We start from the raw sequence: 16,825 nt of genomic DNA, 5'->3' as shown, positions 1-16,825 counted from the left end.
AAATAATGTAAAAGAAATTATATTCCCTCCGTCTCATAATAAGTGTCACCTTAACAAAAATAAATTGTCTCATAATAAGTGTCACCTTAGGAAATCAAGACACAAATTGACTAGCTTTTTTCAATTTTACCTGACAAGTTAAAGTATCATCTAAATGATGATTGAAAAAGTCACATAGTAACTTGGTATTGTTGGATTCTCAATGTCAAAAGGTTCACTACTTATGTATGCTCTAATCAAGAAGAAAAATAATTTATTTTTATTATATAAAATAATTTGATAAACTTTGTATAATTAATTTTTTAATATACGTATTTTTTATTAAAGTGACACTTATGGAACGGAGGGAGTATTGATTAAAGAAGATAAACAAAAGAAGTCTCGAGATAATCTCGCTACTGAAATGCATGCGTTACAGCTTCAACGTCGGCGGATCTGTCATAGACATAAGAGCTCAGCACGTGACACTTTTTGCCTGCTATAATTACTCCATAATTAAATACAACTTTTCTTTTTTCAAGAGACATAACGCGTACGGTAAACAGTATTAAAAGATCCTTCTTTTGATCCGACCCTTATATTGCTGCCAAGTATGCTAATCACCCAAATTAATTATTGTCTCGGTTTGCTACAATTATTAGGCAGAGAATGCATTCTTTACGCTCAGTATATTTAAACTTTTTGTGTACCCTATCTTATTTTTAAGTTTAATAATTTAAGATTCATAATTAATTAATTATGAGTCGTGTTGGCACTCGTAATGTTTTAATATGTATATGTTATAAAAAAATTTCGTATGATTTTTTTTTATATTTTAACGATTTAACTCTGCTTAGTGAAAACCTGACTCGGTCACTATTATGAGCTATTAGATCCTGTTGTAGAGTATTCCTATTGAACTAGTAGCATTTTGGTTTCTGGAAACGTTGATTATGAAGTCCCTTCCTTCAAAGGCTTTGATAATCAAAATCAACTTAGTTTTCTTGGTCTGTTTTTTAGTTGCTTATGCTGCCCTTCTTCACTGGCAATTATCTTCTGTTTATCACGAATATTCAACATCTCCTATTAAATGCACACTGTGCCAATGTCATCACAAGGTAAGTGACCTTTTTTTTTTCAGTTCAAAAAAGCAAAATCGCTAATATTTGACGGACGTCTTGTTGGAATTTGGCTAGTTCATAAGGGATTTCTGATGAAAAATCCGTAGAAAAAGTTATCAACCAGCTAAATTCCATAGGAAATTAGCGATGTTATGATAGTAAATCAAGTTTATCTTTTTGAAAAGAGAAAAATAGCCTTGAAGTATTTTCTTGTATTGTGAAGGTGGAAGCTGCAAAGATGAACTCATTATTAGAAGAATCAATCGGGAATGAGACAAAGGCAATATTGAAGAAAATGGTGAAACACAAAAAGCCAAGTTTTGTGAATGAAATAATGAGGAGAGGAATGAAGATAGGAATGGTGAATATGGAAGGGGAAGATGTTAGTGAATGGAGAGTCCATGGGCAGATAATAACAGTACAATTCCAGAAGGTTTCAGAGTTGTTGGAATGGAATGACTTGTTTCCAGGTAAAGTATGTGGCAAATGAGCGAATTGGGTCAAATTTAAACTGATCAAATCAGTAAACGGGTAATAATTCAATTACTCATCTAAAGTTTGATTACGCCAACAGGTCATAATCCGACTTGCCCAATGTAATCCGATGTCCCTTCCTTTTTTATTTTAATTTTTGCAAAAAAAAGGTGAAAGTTAATGTATTTTCTTGAATTATTAGCTTAAGGTCTTCCAGAGTTGCATCATTATCTTCAATTTTGATGTTTAATTTGGGATGTTGCATTTTGACATGTTGTATCACAATCTTTGATTCGTTCTGGCCCAATAATTTGATAGGTCATTTCGATTTCAACCTATTGATTCAAGCCAACAAGTTAGGCATAATCTCACCCTTTAGACTTGAACGGGTTAGACGAGTTACTAAAAGATGAATTGATTTTGCCACCTTTATTTCCAGGACAGGTAGATGAGGACTTAGAAGAGATGGATGGTCGACAAACATGTCCAGAAATACCAATGCCACCTATCTATAGCTATAGTTACATGGACGTGATAGTAGTGAAATTACCATGCAAGCATCCACAAGAAGGCTGGAGAAGGGATGTTTTTAGACTACAAGTGCATCTAGTGGCTGCAACTTTGGCTATGAAGAGAAAAGGAGGTAAGATTGGGAAGATGAAATTGATTTTCTTGAGTAAGTGTAGGCCTATGATGGAGATTTTCAGATGTAAAGAATTAAAGAGAAGGGAAGGAGATTGGTGGTATTATGAGCCAAATATGGCTAAGTTAGAACAAAAAGTTTCATTGCCAATTGGTTCTTGCAAATTGGCTTTGTCCCTCAGGGAAAAAGGTATGTCACAGTTTCAAAAATTTTATTGCTTCATTGCTTAATTATACTTGCATTTCTTCTTTTCTTTATTTTTGTGACACTAATTAGAACATGATTATATATTGCTAGCAAATAATACAGTTGGTAGTATCAACAATACATTCTCAAAAATAAAAGAAAGCGCCAAGGAGGGGTCAGATATATAACTGTCGGTGTACAGATGAAGTTAAAAATTTTATTCTTAAATGTTGTTGACAGATCGGAGTGGAATCGACCTAATATTGTTGGAAAGTAAATTTATTAGCAGTATTTTTTTTGTTATAGCCGAATTGAGATATAAATAATTATTGGTGGGAACTTGATTCCGATAATTTAGCGTCAGATGTTTCAGTAAAGGCATTATTAATTTGCTCGTAAGTACCAATGGATACGGTACTTTTTGGAAAAACAAATGGGGTACTTGTGTGTAGAAGTACAAAAGAGCGAAGGCCTGTTATGAAATACACACGAATGAAATATATATATATATATATATATATATATATGCATATGGGATTAATAGTAGTAGGATTAAAAGGATTAACTAGAAAGAGCTTAGGAACAAAAATTTTTATAGTAATTTATGACGATAGATGGTCAGACATGAAAAAATCAATAATAGGACTAACAGAAGTAGACATGACAAATAATGAAGGAATCTTTTATATTAGCCCAGATTTTATAATGAATTTAGCAGAATTTGGAAAACACATAAAAATAGGAATACAGACCAAGGGATATGAAGAGATGTGTGACGGTAATAATTTATTAATATGCGTAGGATTTCTAGGAAAAATGACTAATAATAGTAATACAAAATTTAAAATTAAGGTAGAAGATGTAGTAGAAATAATGGGAAATAAAGGAATAAGACTAATAAAGCCTATAAAAATAAACCCTGAAGAATATGCAGGGATGAAATGGAATCTAAAAGATTTTAATAGAAAAAAAAATTTACAGCCAGAATCTCACCTAATGTACACTAATTCTAAGGGAGAGACATCTGTACGTTTTACTAATTATAATTATATGCCTCAAAAAGACATAGAAGAAGAAAGTACTTTAGACGAAAATGAAATTACAAACACAACTTTTATGAATATAGAATTAATACAAGACGAGTTTGCGGTAGACAAAGCTATAGAAAAAGCAAAAAAACTTCAAAAAGAAAACAAAAATATGCTTTTTAAATGTAAAGGATGTAAGTTAGGAGAATTAACAATAGAAGAAACCATAAGTCACTTTAAATTATGTGAAGCCCGAACTGATAATTGAGGATATAGAGTAGAACAGATAAACCAAAGAAAATCAGACGATTTTGATAAAATATTAGAAGACATGCAAAATAGTGATGACGAACTAGAAATAGACTCTATAATAAGTCAAAAAGAATTAATGGAATCTAGTGCATCTAGTTCTAGTCCATTTCAAAGAACAACAGGAGAACAATATACTATAGATACTAGCACAGGAAATGTACCTAGAAGAAGAGTTTTTAGAACAGCAGGAGAACCCTTAGACAATGTCAAACCATCAGGAAAAAGAATGCCCATAGAAGAACTCATTATTCTTCAAGAAGGAGGTAATAAAGGTAAAATATTAAATATAGCATCACATGATCCGCAAAGATGGAATTCAGTAATAGATCTTTGGAAAGGAATAGTAGTAGCAGACTATATAAAAACATATAGTGAAACAGACGCGGAAACAATGTATAAATATTTAGAAACCTTTTTAGGAGAATCAGCCAAAGCTTTATGGGAAGCTTATAAAGAAATTTTTCCAATGGAATTTCAACACTTAGTATCCATGGGAGCAAACCCATATAATTTTACTAATAAAATACATACTTTGATTACAGGGGAAAATTCAAATAGTGGATTATTAGTACTACAAAGAAATGCAGTAATAAAATTAGAACAACTAAGCATAAGTAGTTGGTTTCATATTAAGAAATTTTTAAACGATTATTTTTACTACTGTACTATTAGTGGAAATGCATTTGATCAAGAATTAGGTAAAAAATTATTTAATAAACTACCAGGAGCCTTAGGAAGAGAAATAGAGGATAGATGGAATAAGAGAGACGGAGTAATGCAGAATCCTAATTTAACGTGGTCCATAGGACATAGAATACAACATATAATGGATATACTACAAGAAAAATGTACTCATATACAAATACAAAAACAGTTAAAAAAAATGAAATGAACTTTTGTAAAAGCGTAGTTTACACTACACAAAGCTACGATAAAGACAATTACAAAAAGAAAAAGCATAAAAAATACAGAACACAGTATAATAGAAATTATCCTCAATATAATAGAAAGAAGTATTATCTTAGAAAATCACCAGCTAGAAAACCTTATTTAGACAGAAATAGGCACGTAAGAAAATATCGAACAAAAAGAAATTATAGAAATAAATTAGAATGCTTCACTTGTAGAAGTGTAGAACACTTAGCAAATACATGTCCAAAAAGAATAAATAATAAGACAAGAAATTCCCAGCTAATTGAAGATTTTCAAGAAACATTAATAAATGTAGACGAATATATGTCAGATACAGAAAGCATATATTCTATAGTAAGTGTAGACACTGAAGAAAAAATCAAAACAGACTCATCAGACTCAGAAGCAGACGAATTAATTAATGAAATAGGATTAGAAAATCTAAACTTAGAAGCAATGGATAATTTAGTAAATATAGCCGAAGACTGTAACCATGAGTTTGAACGAAATAAAAGATTGGATAGTAATGCATGTTTCTTTTGTAAATGGTATCCTAGTAGAGACAAAAGAGCTAAATGTAAAAATTGTTACATAGAAGGATGTACAATGTGTATAGAAAAAGAAGGATGTACAATGTGTATAGAAAAAGAATTTAAAACAAAAATAAATAAAGAGACAACTCATAAGAAAATTGAAGACCCTACTATTAATCTAAGAATAATAACATTAGAAACAAGAATAAATGAATTAGAAACTAGATTATGTAACCTAGAAAGAGGAAAACAAAAAGTAGTAGATAGTGAAGACGAAGAAATAAGATTATCAAACATACAACCAATAATGAAACCATTAAGAATAATACCGGAAGAATCTCAAGCAGAATTAATGAGCATAGAAGACCATGAAGCATTAGTATGTAATGAAGATAAAAAAATTAGGAACCATAAAAATACTTGCAAGAATTAAAATAGATTATTATGAGATAGAAACATTAGCATTAGTAGATTCAGGGTGCACAAAGTGCATAATAAATAAAAGAATAGTTCCACCTAACTTAATAAAAATTCTGGAAAAACCAGTTGCGGCCATGCAAATGGATGGAACCCATAATATATATAGACATTATGTTCATAAAGCCTACATTAGCTTTATAAATACATATTCAGAGTTTTACAAACCAAGTTATAAAATGGATAAGATATGGGTAAGAGACCTTAATATAAATGTAGACTTTGTCATAGGATTAGACTTCATGTTACATAATAATGGCAGTTGTATGATTACAAGAGATGGAGTAATTTTCTTAAAAAATATTACTCATACACCAGTATAAGTTCTTAAGACTGAAACAAGGATTCGTCATAAAAAGATCCCTACTACAGACCTGCAAAAGAAAAAAGATAGTTGCTGTAAAGAATGTCAAGAAAAGAATACATGTTGTAAAGACAAACCAGAAACAAAAAAATTTAACTCTAGAAGAAAAAGAAATTCTAGGAGAAGAGGATTCGTTAGAAAAGGATTATACTTTAATAGATATAGAGACAGAGTTATATAATTTTAAAACAGGAATAGAAAGAATAGGAATAATAAAAAATCAAAAAGACCTAGATAATATAATAAAAATACTAGATGAAATAGAAATTATAGGAGAAAAACCATTAAAACATTGGAAAAATAATAGGATTGTATGTAAACTAGATATAATAAATCCAGACTATATAATTAAAACAACTTCTATTGAAGCAACAAATCAAGATGTAGAAGATTTTAAAGTACAAATAAAAGAACTATTAAACTTAGGAGTAATACGGAGATCTACTTCTAAACATAGATCTGCAGCATTTATGGTAAGAAATCATAGCGAAATAGTAAGAGGAAAAGCAAGAATGGTAATAAATTATAAAAGACTTAATGATAACACTAGAACAGATAGATATAAATTACCAGACAAAACAGAACTAATAAATAGAATACAAGGAAAGAAAATATTTAGTAAATTTGATTGTAAATCAGGATATTGGCAGGTACGAATGCATGAAGATAGTATAGAATGGACTGCATTCACCTGTCCTGAAGGACATTTCGAATGGTTAGTAATGCCATTTGGATTAAAGACAGCTCCACCAATTTTTCAAAGAAAAATGGATAGTACATTTGGAGAATACAAAAGGTTTGTATTAGTATATGTAGATGATATACTAGTGTTTAGTAGAGATATTAAAGAACATTTAGGACACCTACAAACGGTATTTAGACTATTTGTAGAAAATGGGATAATAATTAGTAAGAAGAAAATGGAATTATGTAAAAATTATATAAACTTTTTAGGAGTAGTACTAGGAGAAGGTAAGATAAAATTACAACCTCATATAGCCAAAAAAGCTTTAGAAATGCCAGATAAGTTAGACAATGTTAAAGAATTACAATTTTTTTTAGGAATAGTCAATTATGCTAGAAATTTTATAAAAGATCTAGAAAAAATAGCAGGACCATTATATTCAAAGACTGGATCAAATGGTCAAAAACACTTTAATACTGAAGACATTAAATTAGTACAAAAAATAAAAAACATTCTCGATTTAAATATGCCTCTAGAAACAGACTATTTAATTATAGAGACAGACGGTAGTTTTGAAGGATGGGGAGCAGTACTAAAAGCAAAACCTAGTAAATATAGTAATAAAAATAAAGAAAAGATATGTGCTTATCAAAGTGGTAAGTATAAAGAAAAAGGAAATATGAGTAGTATAGATGCGGAAATTTTAGCCGTAATATATGGATTGAATAGTTTCAGACTATATATTCTAAATAAACCAGAAATACTAGTTAGAACAGACTGTGAAGCTATAGTTAAATTCTATCAAAAGATAAATGATAAAAATAGCAGTAGAAGGCGATGGCTAAATTTTTTAGATACCATTTCAATTTATAATTTAAAATTTGAACATATAAAAGGAAAAGATAATAATTTAGCAGATCAATTAAGTATATTAAATATTACTGCTAACTAAATTTTTTATTTGAACAGCATGAGACCTTCCAGTTCTCAGACAGCAGACAGGGGGAAAGGCATAGCCTCAACCCAAGACACATACAGACAGACAGTATTAGGTAACCTTCATTTTAGATCTACATCTTTATTAGAAAGAAATACTATGGAAGAAAGAATACAATTCGGAGCCAATAATTTAGTAGCCTACCAACCATCAAATTGGACTTTTAAAGTATTACCAGAATATGTAATAGACAAACAACAAAGATGCTTAGTGGATAATTTATGGATTTCGCATAATAGAAAAGCCCCTAAACATTTTGTAGCCACTATAAATGCACTTTGTCAGTATTTTACAGACCGAAATTTAGACAAAATATTTAAATCTTATGTTGTAGTTCACGGTAAAACTAATGGTATTTTTCAAACTTCGATATAAGTTTTAGACTCTACACATAGTTTTAGAGTCTAAAACTTCTCATGTCTTTTATAGAGTCTAAAACTTATATCGAAGTTTGAAAAATACCATTAGTTTTACCGTGAACTACAACATAAGATTTAAATATTTTGTCTAAATTTCGGTCTGTAAAATACTGACAAAGTGCATTTATAGTGGCTACAAAATGTTTAGGGGCTTTTCTATTATGCGAAATCCATAAATTATCCACTAAGCATCTTTGTTGTTTGTCTATTACATATTCTGGTAATACTTTAAAAGTCCAATTTGATGGTTGGTAGGCTACTAAATTATTGGCTCCGAATTGTATTCTTTCTTCCATAGTATTTCTTTCTAATAAAGATGTAGATCTAAAATGAAGGTTACCTAATACTGTCTGTCTGTATGTGTCTTGGGTTGAGGCTATGCCTTTCCCCCTGTCTGCTGTCTGAGAACTGGAAGGTCTCATGCTGTTCAAATAAAAAATTTAGTTAGCAGTAATATTTAATATACTTAATTGATCTGCTAAATTATTATCTTTTCCTTTTATATGTTCAAATTTTAAATTATAAATTGAAATGGTATCTAAAAAATTTAGCCATCGCCTTCTACTGCTATTTTTATCATTTATCTTTTGATAGAATTTAACTATAGCTTCACAGTCTGTTCTAACTAGTATTTCTGGTTTATTTAGAATATATAGTCTGAAACTATTCAATCCATATATTACGGCTAAAATTTCCGCATCTATACTACTCATATTTCCTTTTTCTTTATACTTACCACTTTGATAAGCACATATCTTTTCTTTATTTTTATTACTATATTTACTAGGTTTTGCTTTTAGTACTGCTCCCCATCCTTCAAAACTACCGTCTGTCTCTATAATTAAATAGTCTGTTTCTAGAGGCATATTTAAATCGAGAATGTTTTTTATTTTTTGTACTAATTTAATGTCTTCAGTATTAAAGTGTTTTTGACCATTTGATCCAGTCTTTGAATATAATGGTCCTGCTATTTTTTCTAGATCTTTTATAAAATTTCTAGCATAATTGACTATTCCTAAAAAAAATTGTAATTCTTTAACATTGTCTAACTTATCTGGCATTTCTAAAGCTTTTTTGGCTATATGAGGTTGTAATTTTATCTTACCTTCTCCTAGTACTACTCCTAAAAAGTTTATATAATTTTTACATAATTCCATTTTCTTCTTACTAATTATTATCCCATTTTCTACAAATAGTCTAAATACCGTTTGTAGGTGTCCTAAATGTTCTTTAATATCTCTACTAAACACTAGTATATCATCTACATATACTAATACAAACCTTTTGTATTCTCCAAATGTACTATCCATTTTTCTTTGAAAAATTGGTGGAGCTGTCTTTAATCCAAATGGCATTACTAACCATTCGAAATGTCCTTCAGGACAGGTGAATGCAGTCCATTCTATACTATCTTCATGCATTCGTACCTGCCAATATCCTGATTTACAATCAAATTTACTAAATATTTTCTTTCCTTGTATTCTATTTATTAGTTCTGTTTTGTCTGGTAATTTATATCTATCTGTTCTAGTGTTATCATTAAGTCTTTTATAATTTATTACCATTCTTGCTTTTCCTCTTACTATTTCGCTATGATTTCTTACCATAAATGCTGCAGATCTATGTTTAGAAGTAGATCTCCGTATTACTCCTAAGTTTAATAGTTCTTTTATTTGTACTTTAAAATCTTCTACATCTTGATTTGTTGCTTCAATAGAAGTTGTTTTAATTATATAGTCTGGATTTATTATATCTAGTTTACATACAATCCTATTATTTTTCCAATGTTTTAATGGTTTTTCTCCTATAATTTCTATTTCATCTAGTATTTTTATTATATTATCTAGGTCTTTTTGATTTTTTATTATTCCTATTCGTTTTATTCCTGTTTTAAAATTATATAACTCTGTCTCTATATCTATTAAAGTATAATCCTTTTCTAACGAATCCTCTTCTCCTAGAATTTCTTTTTCTTCTAGAGTTAAATTTTTTTGTTTCTGGTTTGTCTTTACAACATGTATTCTTTTCTTGACATTCTTTACAGCAACTATCTTTTTTCTTTTGCAGGTCTGTAGTAGGGATCTTTTTATGACGAATCCTTGTTTCAGTCTTAAGAACTTATACTGGTGTATGAGTAATATTTTTTAAGAAAATTACTCCATCTCTTGTAATCATACAACTGCCATTATTATGTAACATGAAGTCTAATCCTATGACAAAGTCTACATTTATATTAAGGTCTCTTACCCATATCTTATCCATTTTATAACTTGGTTTATAAAACTCTGAACATGTATTTATAAAGCTAATGTAGGCTTTATGAACATAATGTCTATATATATTATGGGTTCCATCCATTTGCATGGCCGCAACTGGTTTTTCCAGAATTTTTATTAAGTTAGGTGGAACTATTCTTTTATTTATTATGCACTTTGTGCACCCTGAATCTACTAATGCTAATGTTTCTATCTCATAATAATCTATTTTAATTCTTGCAAGTATTTTTATGGTTCCTAATTTTTTTATCTTCATTACATACTAATGCTTCATGGTCTTCTATGCTCATTAATTCTGCTTGAGATTCTTCTGGTATTATTCTTAATGGTTTCATTATTGGTTGTACGTTTGATAATCTTATTTCTTCGTCTTCACTATCTACTTCTTTTTGCTTTCCTCTTTCTAGGTTACATAATCTAGTTTGTAATTCATTTATTCTTGTTTCTAATGTTATTATTCTTAGATTAATAGTAGGGTCTTCAATTTTCTTATGAGTTGTCTCTTTATTTATTTTTGTTTTAAATTCTTTTTCTATACACATTGTACATCCTTCTATGTAATAATTTTTACATTTAGCTCTTTTGTCTCTACTAGGATACCATTTACAAAAGAAACATGCATTACTATCCAATCTTTTATTTCGTTCAAACTCATGGTTACAGTCTTCGGCTATATTTACTAAATTATCCATTGCTTCTAAGTTTAGATTTTCTAATCCTATTTCATTAATTAATTCGTCTGCTTCTGAGTTTGATGAGTCTGTTTTGATTTTTTCTTCAGTGTCTACACTTACTATAGAATATATGCTTTCTGTATCTAACATATATTCGTCTACATTTATTAATGTTTCTTGAAAATCTTCAATTAGCTGGGAATTTCTTGTCTTATTATTTATTCTTTTTGGACATGTATTTGCTAAGTGTTCTACACTTTCACAAGTGAAACAAAAATAAATAAAGAGACAACTCATAAGAAAATTGAAGACCCTACTATTAATCTAAGAATAATAAAGTTTCAATAGATATATTATTTTGATAGAAAGAAAGATAGCAATATTTGAATGGTTTTTTACTTATATGTTAAACAATGCTACTCGGTACTCCCTCACTCCTTGAATCTTCTTATCATGTAGGTGTTTTTCTTATTTTCTGCCTATTCTCCCAATTTTTATAATTTTCGTTTTTTTTTTTAAAATCTGTTTAGTTATGTTGGACCTAAATCTGTATCTTAAACCCATATTTTAGACGAAAATACAAACTAGTTTCACTTAATTTTTTTTTTTAGGTAATGAAAGATAATTATTTAGCTGTAAAACAAGAGTTAGAAAAATTATATCGGGAATATACTAAATTAAGCAGTACCAAAGAAAACCAGTTAAGACTACAAGAGTTAATAGATATAATATCAGGATTAGAATATAAATTACTACGATATATAAAATCTAGAAAAGTAGTATTCTGTTGTATTATTATTTGGTCCGATTTAGCGTTAGGTATATAATCTTTATAGTCTGCTGGTAAAGGTATAGATTTTTCTATTAATTTCGCGGCTTCTTCTTGAGCTAATGTTGGTCTACTCATGAAAGAGTGATTTCTTTTAGTTCTGCTACTGTCTTTTTTAATTCTCTAATGTCACTAGTTAAAACTTCTATTTGTTGTGTTATTTTAGAGACTACGTGAGTTGTTTTTAGTTCTATTTCTTTTGGTTTTTCTATAATAACTTTAACTAGCTTTTCTATTTCCGTTTTTGTAGGTAATTTTTCTAGATTAAATTTATTAACTAGAGTCTGAACTTTCTTTTCTAATATATATATATATATATATATTTTTTTTTTTTTTTTGGTGAAAGATTTATATTTTTTGTTGATACAACATGAACGAAAACCCACTCCTTTTCTCTCTTCAACTTATCAACTGTAAATACTTTTATTACCGCAATTTTCTGCTTTTTAAAACGTTCTTCGTTTTAGCAAAAAACCATATCAACTCCTCTCATCATATACTAGAAACTTCAATCTATATAAAAGAAAAAATACTTTGAACATAAGATCCAAAGTGATTTTTCTCTGTTTTCTTTCTAATAGGTGGATCTATCTATAAATAACTAATTAACCACCAAAAGTTTCCTTTGTTAAACATCACTTATTAATATAAAAACATATGGTGCATTTCAGTGTATCACTGAACCAAATCGTTATCACATGGGGCAACTGATAATTTTATTCCATGTTTATTCTTCAGTCGTAGTTTCTTAGTAGTAATCAAGTTAACTACTTGTCTACTTTCTCATTTCTATTAAAAAAGACTCATACGTTTCTCTAGTTTGAAACTATTAGCATCCCATTTTTACCCTTAATTGCTTAACGTGTTTGGATCCAATTGATATAAAAGATCAGACTTTTAAAAATAGACAAAAAGGTAAAAAGATATGTGAAACTCTGACTACTACTCAATTACTATCGGTAGTATGCGTATATTTAGTTTATTTATCAGAAATTTCTTATATTTCTTAAACTCTCTGTCCAATTTAATTAACTAGCACTGTTACATAAAATGAAATTAAGGAGTAATATAAAATGTTTGACAAAAATTTATCATTTCAGAAATCAACGAGGTCAGCACGAAGTTAACAAGAAGAGAAGCTTACGCCACAATTCTTCATTCCTCTGGAATATATGTATGTGGTGCAATAACACTAGCTCAGAGTCTTCTTCGAACAGGAACCAAACGTGACCTTATTCTTCTCCTTGACGAGAAAATCTCCGAACCCAAACGCGATGCCCTAATAAAAGCCGGGTGGAAACTCCGGTTCATAAAGAGGATAAGAAACACTAGAGCTGAGAAAAACTCGTACAATGAATACAATTATAGCAAGTTCAGGTTATGGCAACTCACTGACTATGAAAAAATCATCTTCATTGACGCTGATATCATCGTTCTTCGTAACATCGACCTTCTTTTCCATTTTCCTCAATTGTCAGCTACAGGTAATTTAGTATAGCACTTCTTTTGCTATGAATACATATGTGTGTGTAAATATGTGTCTTGTCAAATTACAAAATCTGCTTATTCTGAAAAATATTTCTTTTTGCAAAAGTAAGACATTTTGAAAATTTATTTTTTTAGACTAGCAATTTGTAGTTGACTGATCAATTTAAAAAGCATTTTTTTCAATATTAGAATAGTAATTTGTGTTTGACCAAGCTTTTAAAAAAATGCTTTTGAGAAGCTGTTTTTTTCAGTGTCTGGAAAATAACCTCTACCATTGCTCAAAAGCACCTTTTTCTTTCTAAAAGCGTGACCAAACGCCTAAACTCTCTAAAATAAGCATTTTAAAAAAAGAAAAGAAAAAAAAGAGGCACTTTTGACTATCCAAAAGCTTGGCCAAACAGGCTCTTAGTTTGACTGAGCATGAAGTTTAAGAATATAAAGAAGAATTTTAGTTGACTGTCAAATATACCTTTTGAATCTAGCTGTTTCATTCATGTCATGCCTTCACGGTGTTATTAAGGGTAAACAATGTTAAACTAAAAAGCTTACTAAATATAAAAGTGACATTCTTTTTTAAACAGAGGGAAGTAGAACACACAATTGAATCAAAGGAAGTATATATCAGACTGTTGATATACTAAATAGTTTTTCCATATTACAGGTAATGCTGGATCAATCTTCAATTCTGGAGTAATGGTGATCGAGCCATCAAATTGCACCTTCAACATCTTCATGCAAAGTACAAAAGACATTATTTCATATAACGGAGGTGACCAAGGTTTTCTTAATGAAATATTTGTGTGGTGGCATAGGTTGCCTAGAAGAGTAAACTATTTTAAGAATTTCGAAAATTCGAATGAGGTTAGTGCTAAGAACCAATTATTCAAAGCAGATCCTCCACAACTCTATGCGATACATTATCTCGGGTTAAAGCCATGGGTATGTTACAGGGACTATGATTGTAATTGGGACGTTGGTTATTTACGTGTTTATGCTAGTGATGTTGCGCATAAGACATGGTGGAAATTACATGATGCCATGGACGAGAAGTTACAGAAATTTTGTGGGTTGACAAGGCAGAGGAAAACAGAGTTATATTGGAGTAGAAAGAAGGCAGAAGATTTGGGATTAAAAGATGAACATTGGAGGATTAATATTACTGATCCTAGAAGATTGACTTAACTTCTTGAATTGGGTTCTTCTAACTATTTTAATTTCCCTTTTGTTTATGTATACGCCCTTTCGTTTTTACTTTAAAACTTTTTCACCCATCATACTAGTATTTTTACACAAGAAAAATTATATACATGGCCTTATTGACTTAATTTATTTATGTGTATAGATAGACATGCATGATAAATGTAGAGACAGATCTATGATTTGAATCTTTGGGTACATTCATAAGTCTACAACCACTAAATTTATTGGATTCGGTATCTATCATTTGTACATACTTAATAATTTTATTAACACATATGCATTACCTAAGCCAAAATCTATAAGTTCAAAACTTCAGATGAACCCAAAGCTTATTGGATATGCCACTGAAAAATGGCTAAATATATTCCTTTCATATTTGTTCGAGTTCATTTTTCAAATGGTCATTTAGTTTATGTTTTTTCTCAGCCAAAATGACTAAACTAATGTTTACTGAATGAAATAAACAATCGAAGGCCCCATGAGAAGTCACGTAACATTCTAATAAGAAGTGGAGGATCTAGCATATATTTTACGGGTTCACGGGAACTCAATAGCTTTTATCCAGACATTCACCAAATATCTATAAATATATAATTAACTCTACATTAACTTGAGGTCATTGTAGGAAATCATAAACTATAAATTCTAGATCCGCGGCTAATAGCATTAGCATGCTACATTGACAAACATGCAAAGGTGGCTATGCCATGTCAGCCCTAGACAAATTAAGTTTAATCTGATGTACAAGTGATGAAGCAAAATTTCCACCTTTGAGTAAAGTATTTAGTTTTTGAAACTTGTAGATACATCTGTTTTTGAGTGAAAATCTGCAAGGATGTGTAGGTAATGACGTCGTATTGACTAAAATTTCAAGATCTTTAAATTCCTATCGCCCTTCCTTAATGAGTAATCAATAATTTTATTGATGTTGGAATTCTAAGGTGAAATGACAAAAAAAAAATCTTATTTTCTAAACTAATAAGTATCTCAAGTTGATTATTTTTTTTTTAGTTAAAGTGAAAGATAAAAGCGATTGGAGAAATAGTTCCTATAAAATAATTAACTATAATTAAAAAAAATCATAGCATCACAATTTGATTGCAGGTGTATCCTTATTTAACCCTTAGTCACATGTTTTATAGCCATGAAATCTCAGGCCATGTTTAAAAATTACAAACTTTTACAAAAAAAATCACTCTTTCTCAAATTTCATATGTGTCTAGCCAAACTAACGTTACATAAATGCAAACGTTAATATAGTTGGCATACGAAAGAGAGAAATAATGAATGGAAAGAGGAGCGGAAGCTGAGTTTAGAAGGTTGGTAGAGAGATTCTTCTACTTCGCAGATTTCATTAATTGTCAATAAACACTTGCACCTTTTCCTCCATTATAAATCACAATCTCTCTTTACATAAATTATTCAGTAATTAATTATTACTTTAGTTATAATAAGTTAATATAGCGAAATTTTAGGGTTAATTTTTCATATGATCACTCAACCAATACTTATTATCTCATATAAAGTTATTCTTTTTTTTTTAACAATAACAAGTATAGTTAATTGATCTTTTAGAAATCAACTTTGTTTTATACAACCACATAAGATTAAAGTTGTAACCTACTTAGTAGTTTTAATTTTACCTGACACCAACTCTCTTCCCTTTTTCAAACCACATATGTTTTTGGCAATAATTAATTGTTAACTTATTTATAGTAAATTCATCTCCAGATTCTTTACAGATGATATAAGGTTAAAGGTATGATTTAGTTGGTCCTAATTGTACTTTACACCAATCTCTTTTTCCTCCTTTAATTTCTATACCATAATTTTTCTTTTCCTAAAATAGTTACTACTCCATTGTTAGCTTATTTATTACCAATATCTAATTTAGTAGTTGTAACTTAATGGCGGTAATTTCACATTACATCATTAGGTGGAAAAGAAAAAACATTACATCATTAGGTGCAAGGTTTCGTACACCGTCTTCTTCTCTCATTTAATTCTTATCTCTAAAAATGTGAAACTACCAACCAAAAAAAATAAAAGAGGAAAGAAATTTGAATTTGAATATAAATTTGAGAAAATTCTTTTTTTTAGGAAAAATATTTTTTTTTCTTAACGGGGAAAAAAAACACAAGAGGGACAGGCTCCACCCACGTGTTACAGTAAGCTCCTCTTCTAACTCTATCTATTTTTATATTATTCCTTTCTAAGGAACACTTCTC

The 16,825-nt window shown here is 29.6% G+C and overlaps 1 protein-coding gene across 2 annotated transcripts; it reads left to right on the top strand.

Annotated features, from left to right (window-relative positions):
• Positions 1-574: 574 nt before the first annotated feature.
• On the top strand, positions 575-14,771 carry LOC132627868 (UDP-glucuronate:xylan alpha-glucuronosyltransferase 2-like). 2 transcript variants are annotated; one of them, XM_060343472.1, is made up of 6 exons: positions 575-1,097; positions 1,324-1,570; positions 2,014-2,406; positions 13,010-13,393; positions 14,059-14,258; positions 14,348-14,482. In XM_060343472.1, the coding sequence occupies exons 1-6, from the start codon at positions 933-935 to the stop codon at positions 14,354-14,356; spliced, it is 1,398 nt and encodes a 465-aa protein (XP_060199455.1). In that variant the 5' UTR covers positions 575-932; the 3' UTR covers positions 14,357-14,482. The 2 variants fall into 2 exon arrangements, with proteins under 2 accessions (XP_060199455.1, XP_060199454.1); XM_060343471.1 differs by having other exon boundaries at positions 14,059-14,771.
• Positions 14,772-16,825: the final 2,054 nt, after the last annotated feature.

This window comes from Lycium barbarum, chromosome 2 (genome assembly GCF_019175385.1).
Source record: "Lycium barbarum isolate Lr01 chromosome 2, ASM1917538v2, whole genome shotgun sequence".
Lineage (NCBI taxonomy): Eukaryota > Viridiplantae > Streptophyta > Magnoliopsida > Solanales > Solanaceae > Lycium > Lycium barbarum.
This window is presented reverse-complemented; position numbering and strand designations above follow the sequence as displayed.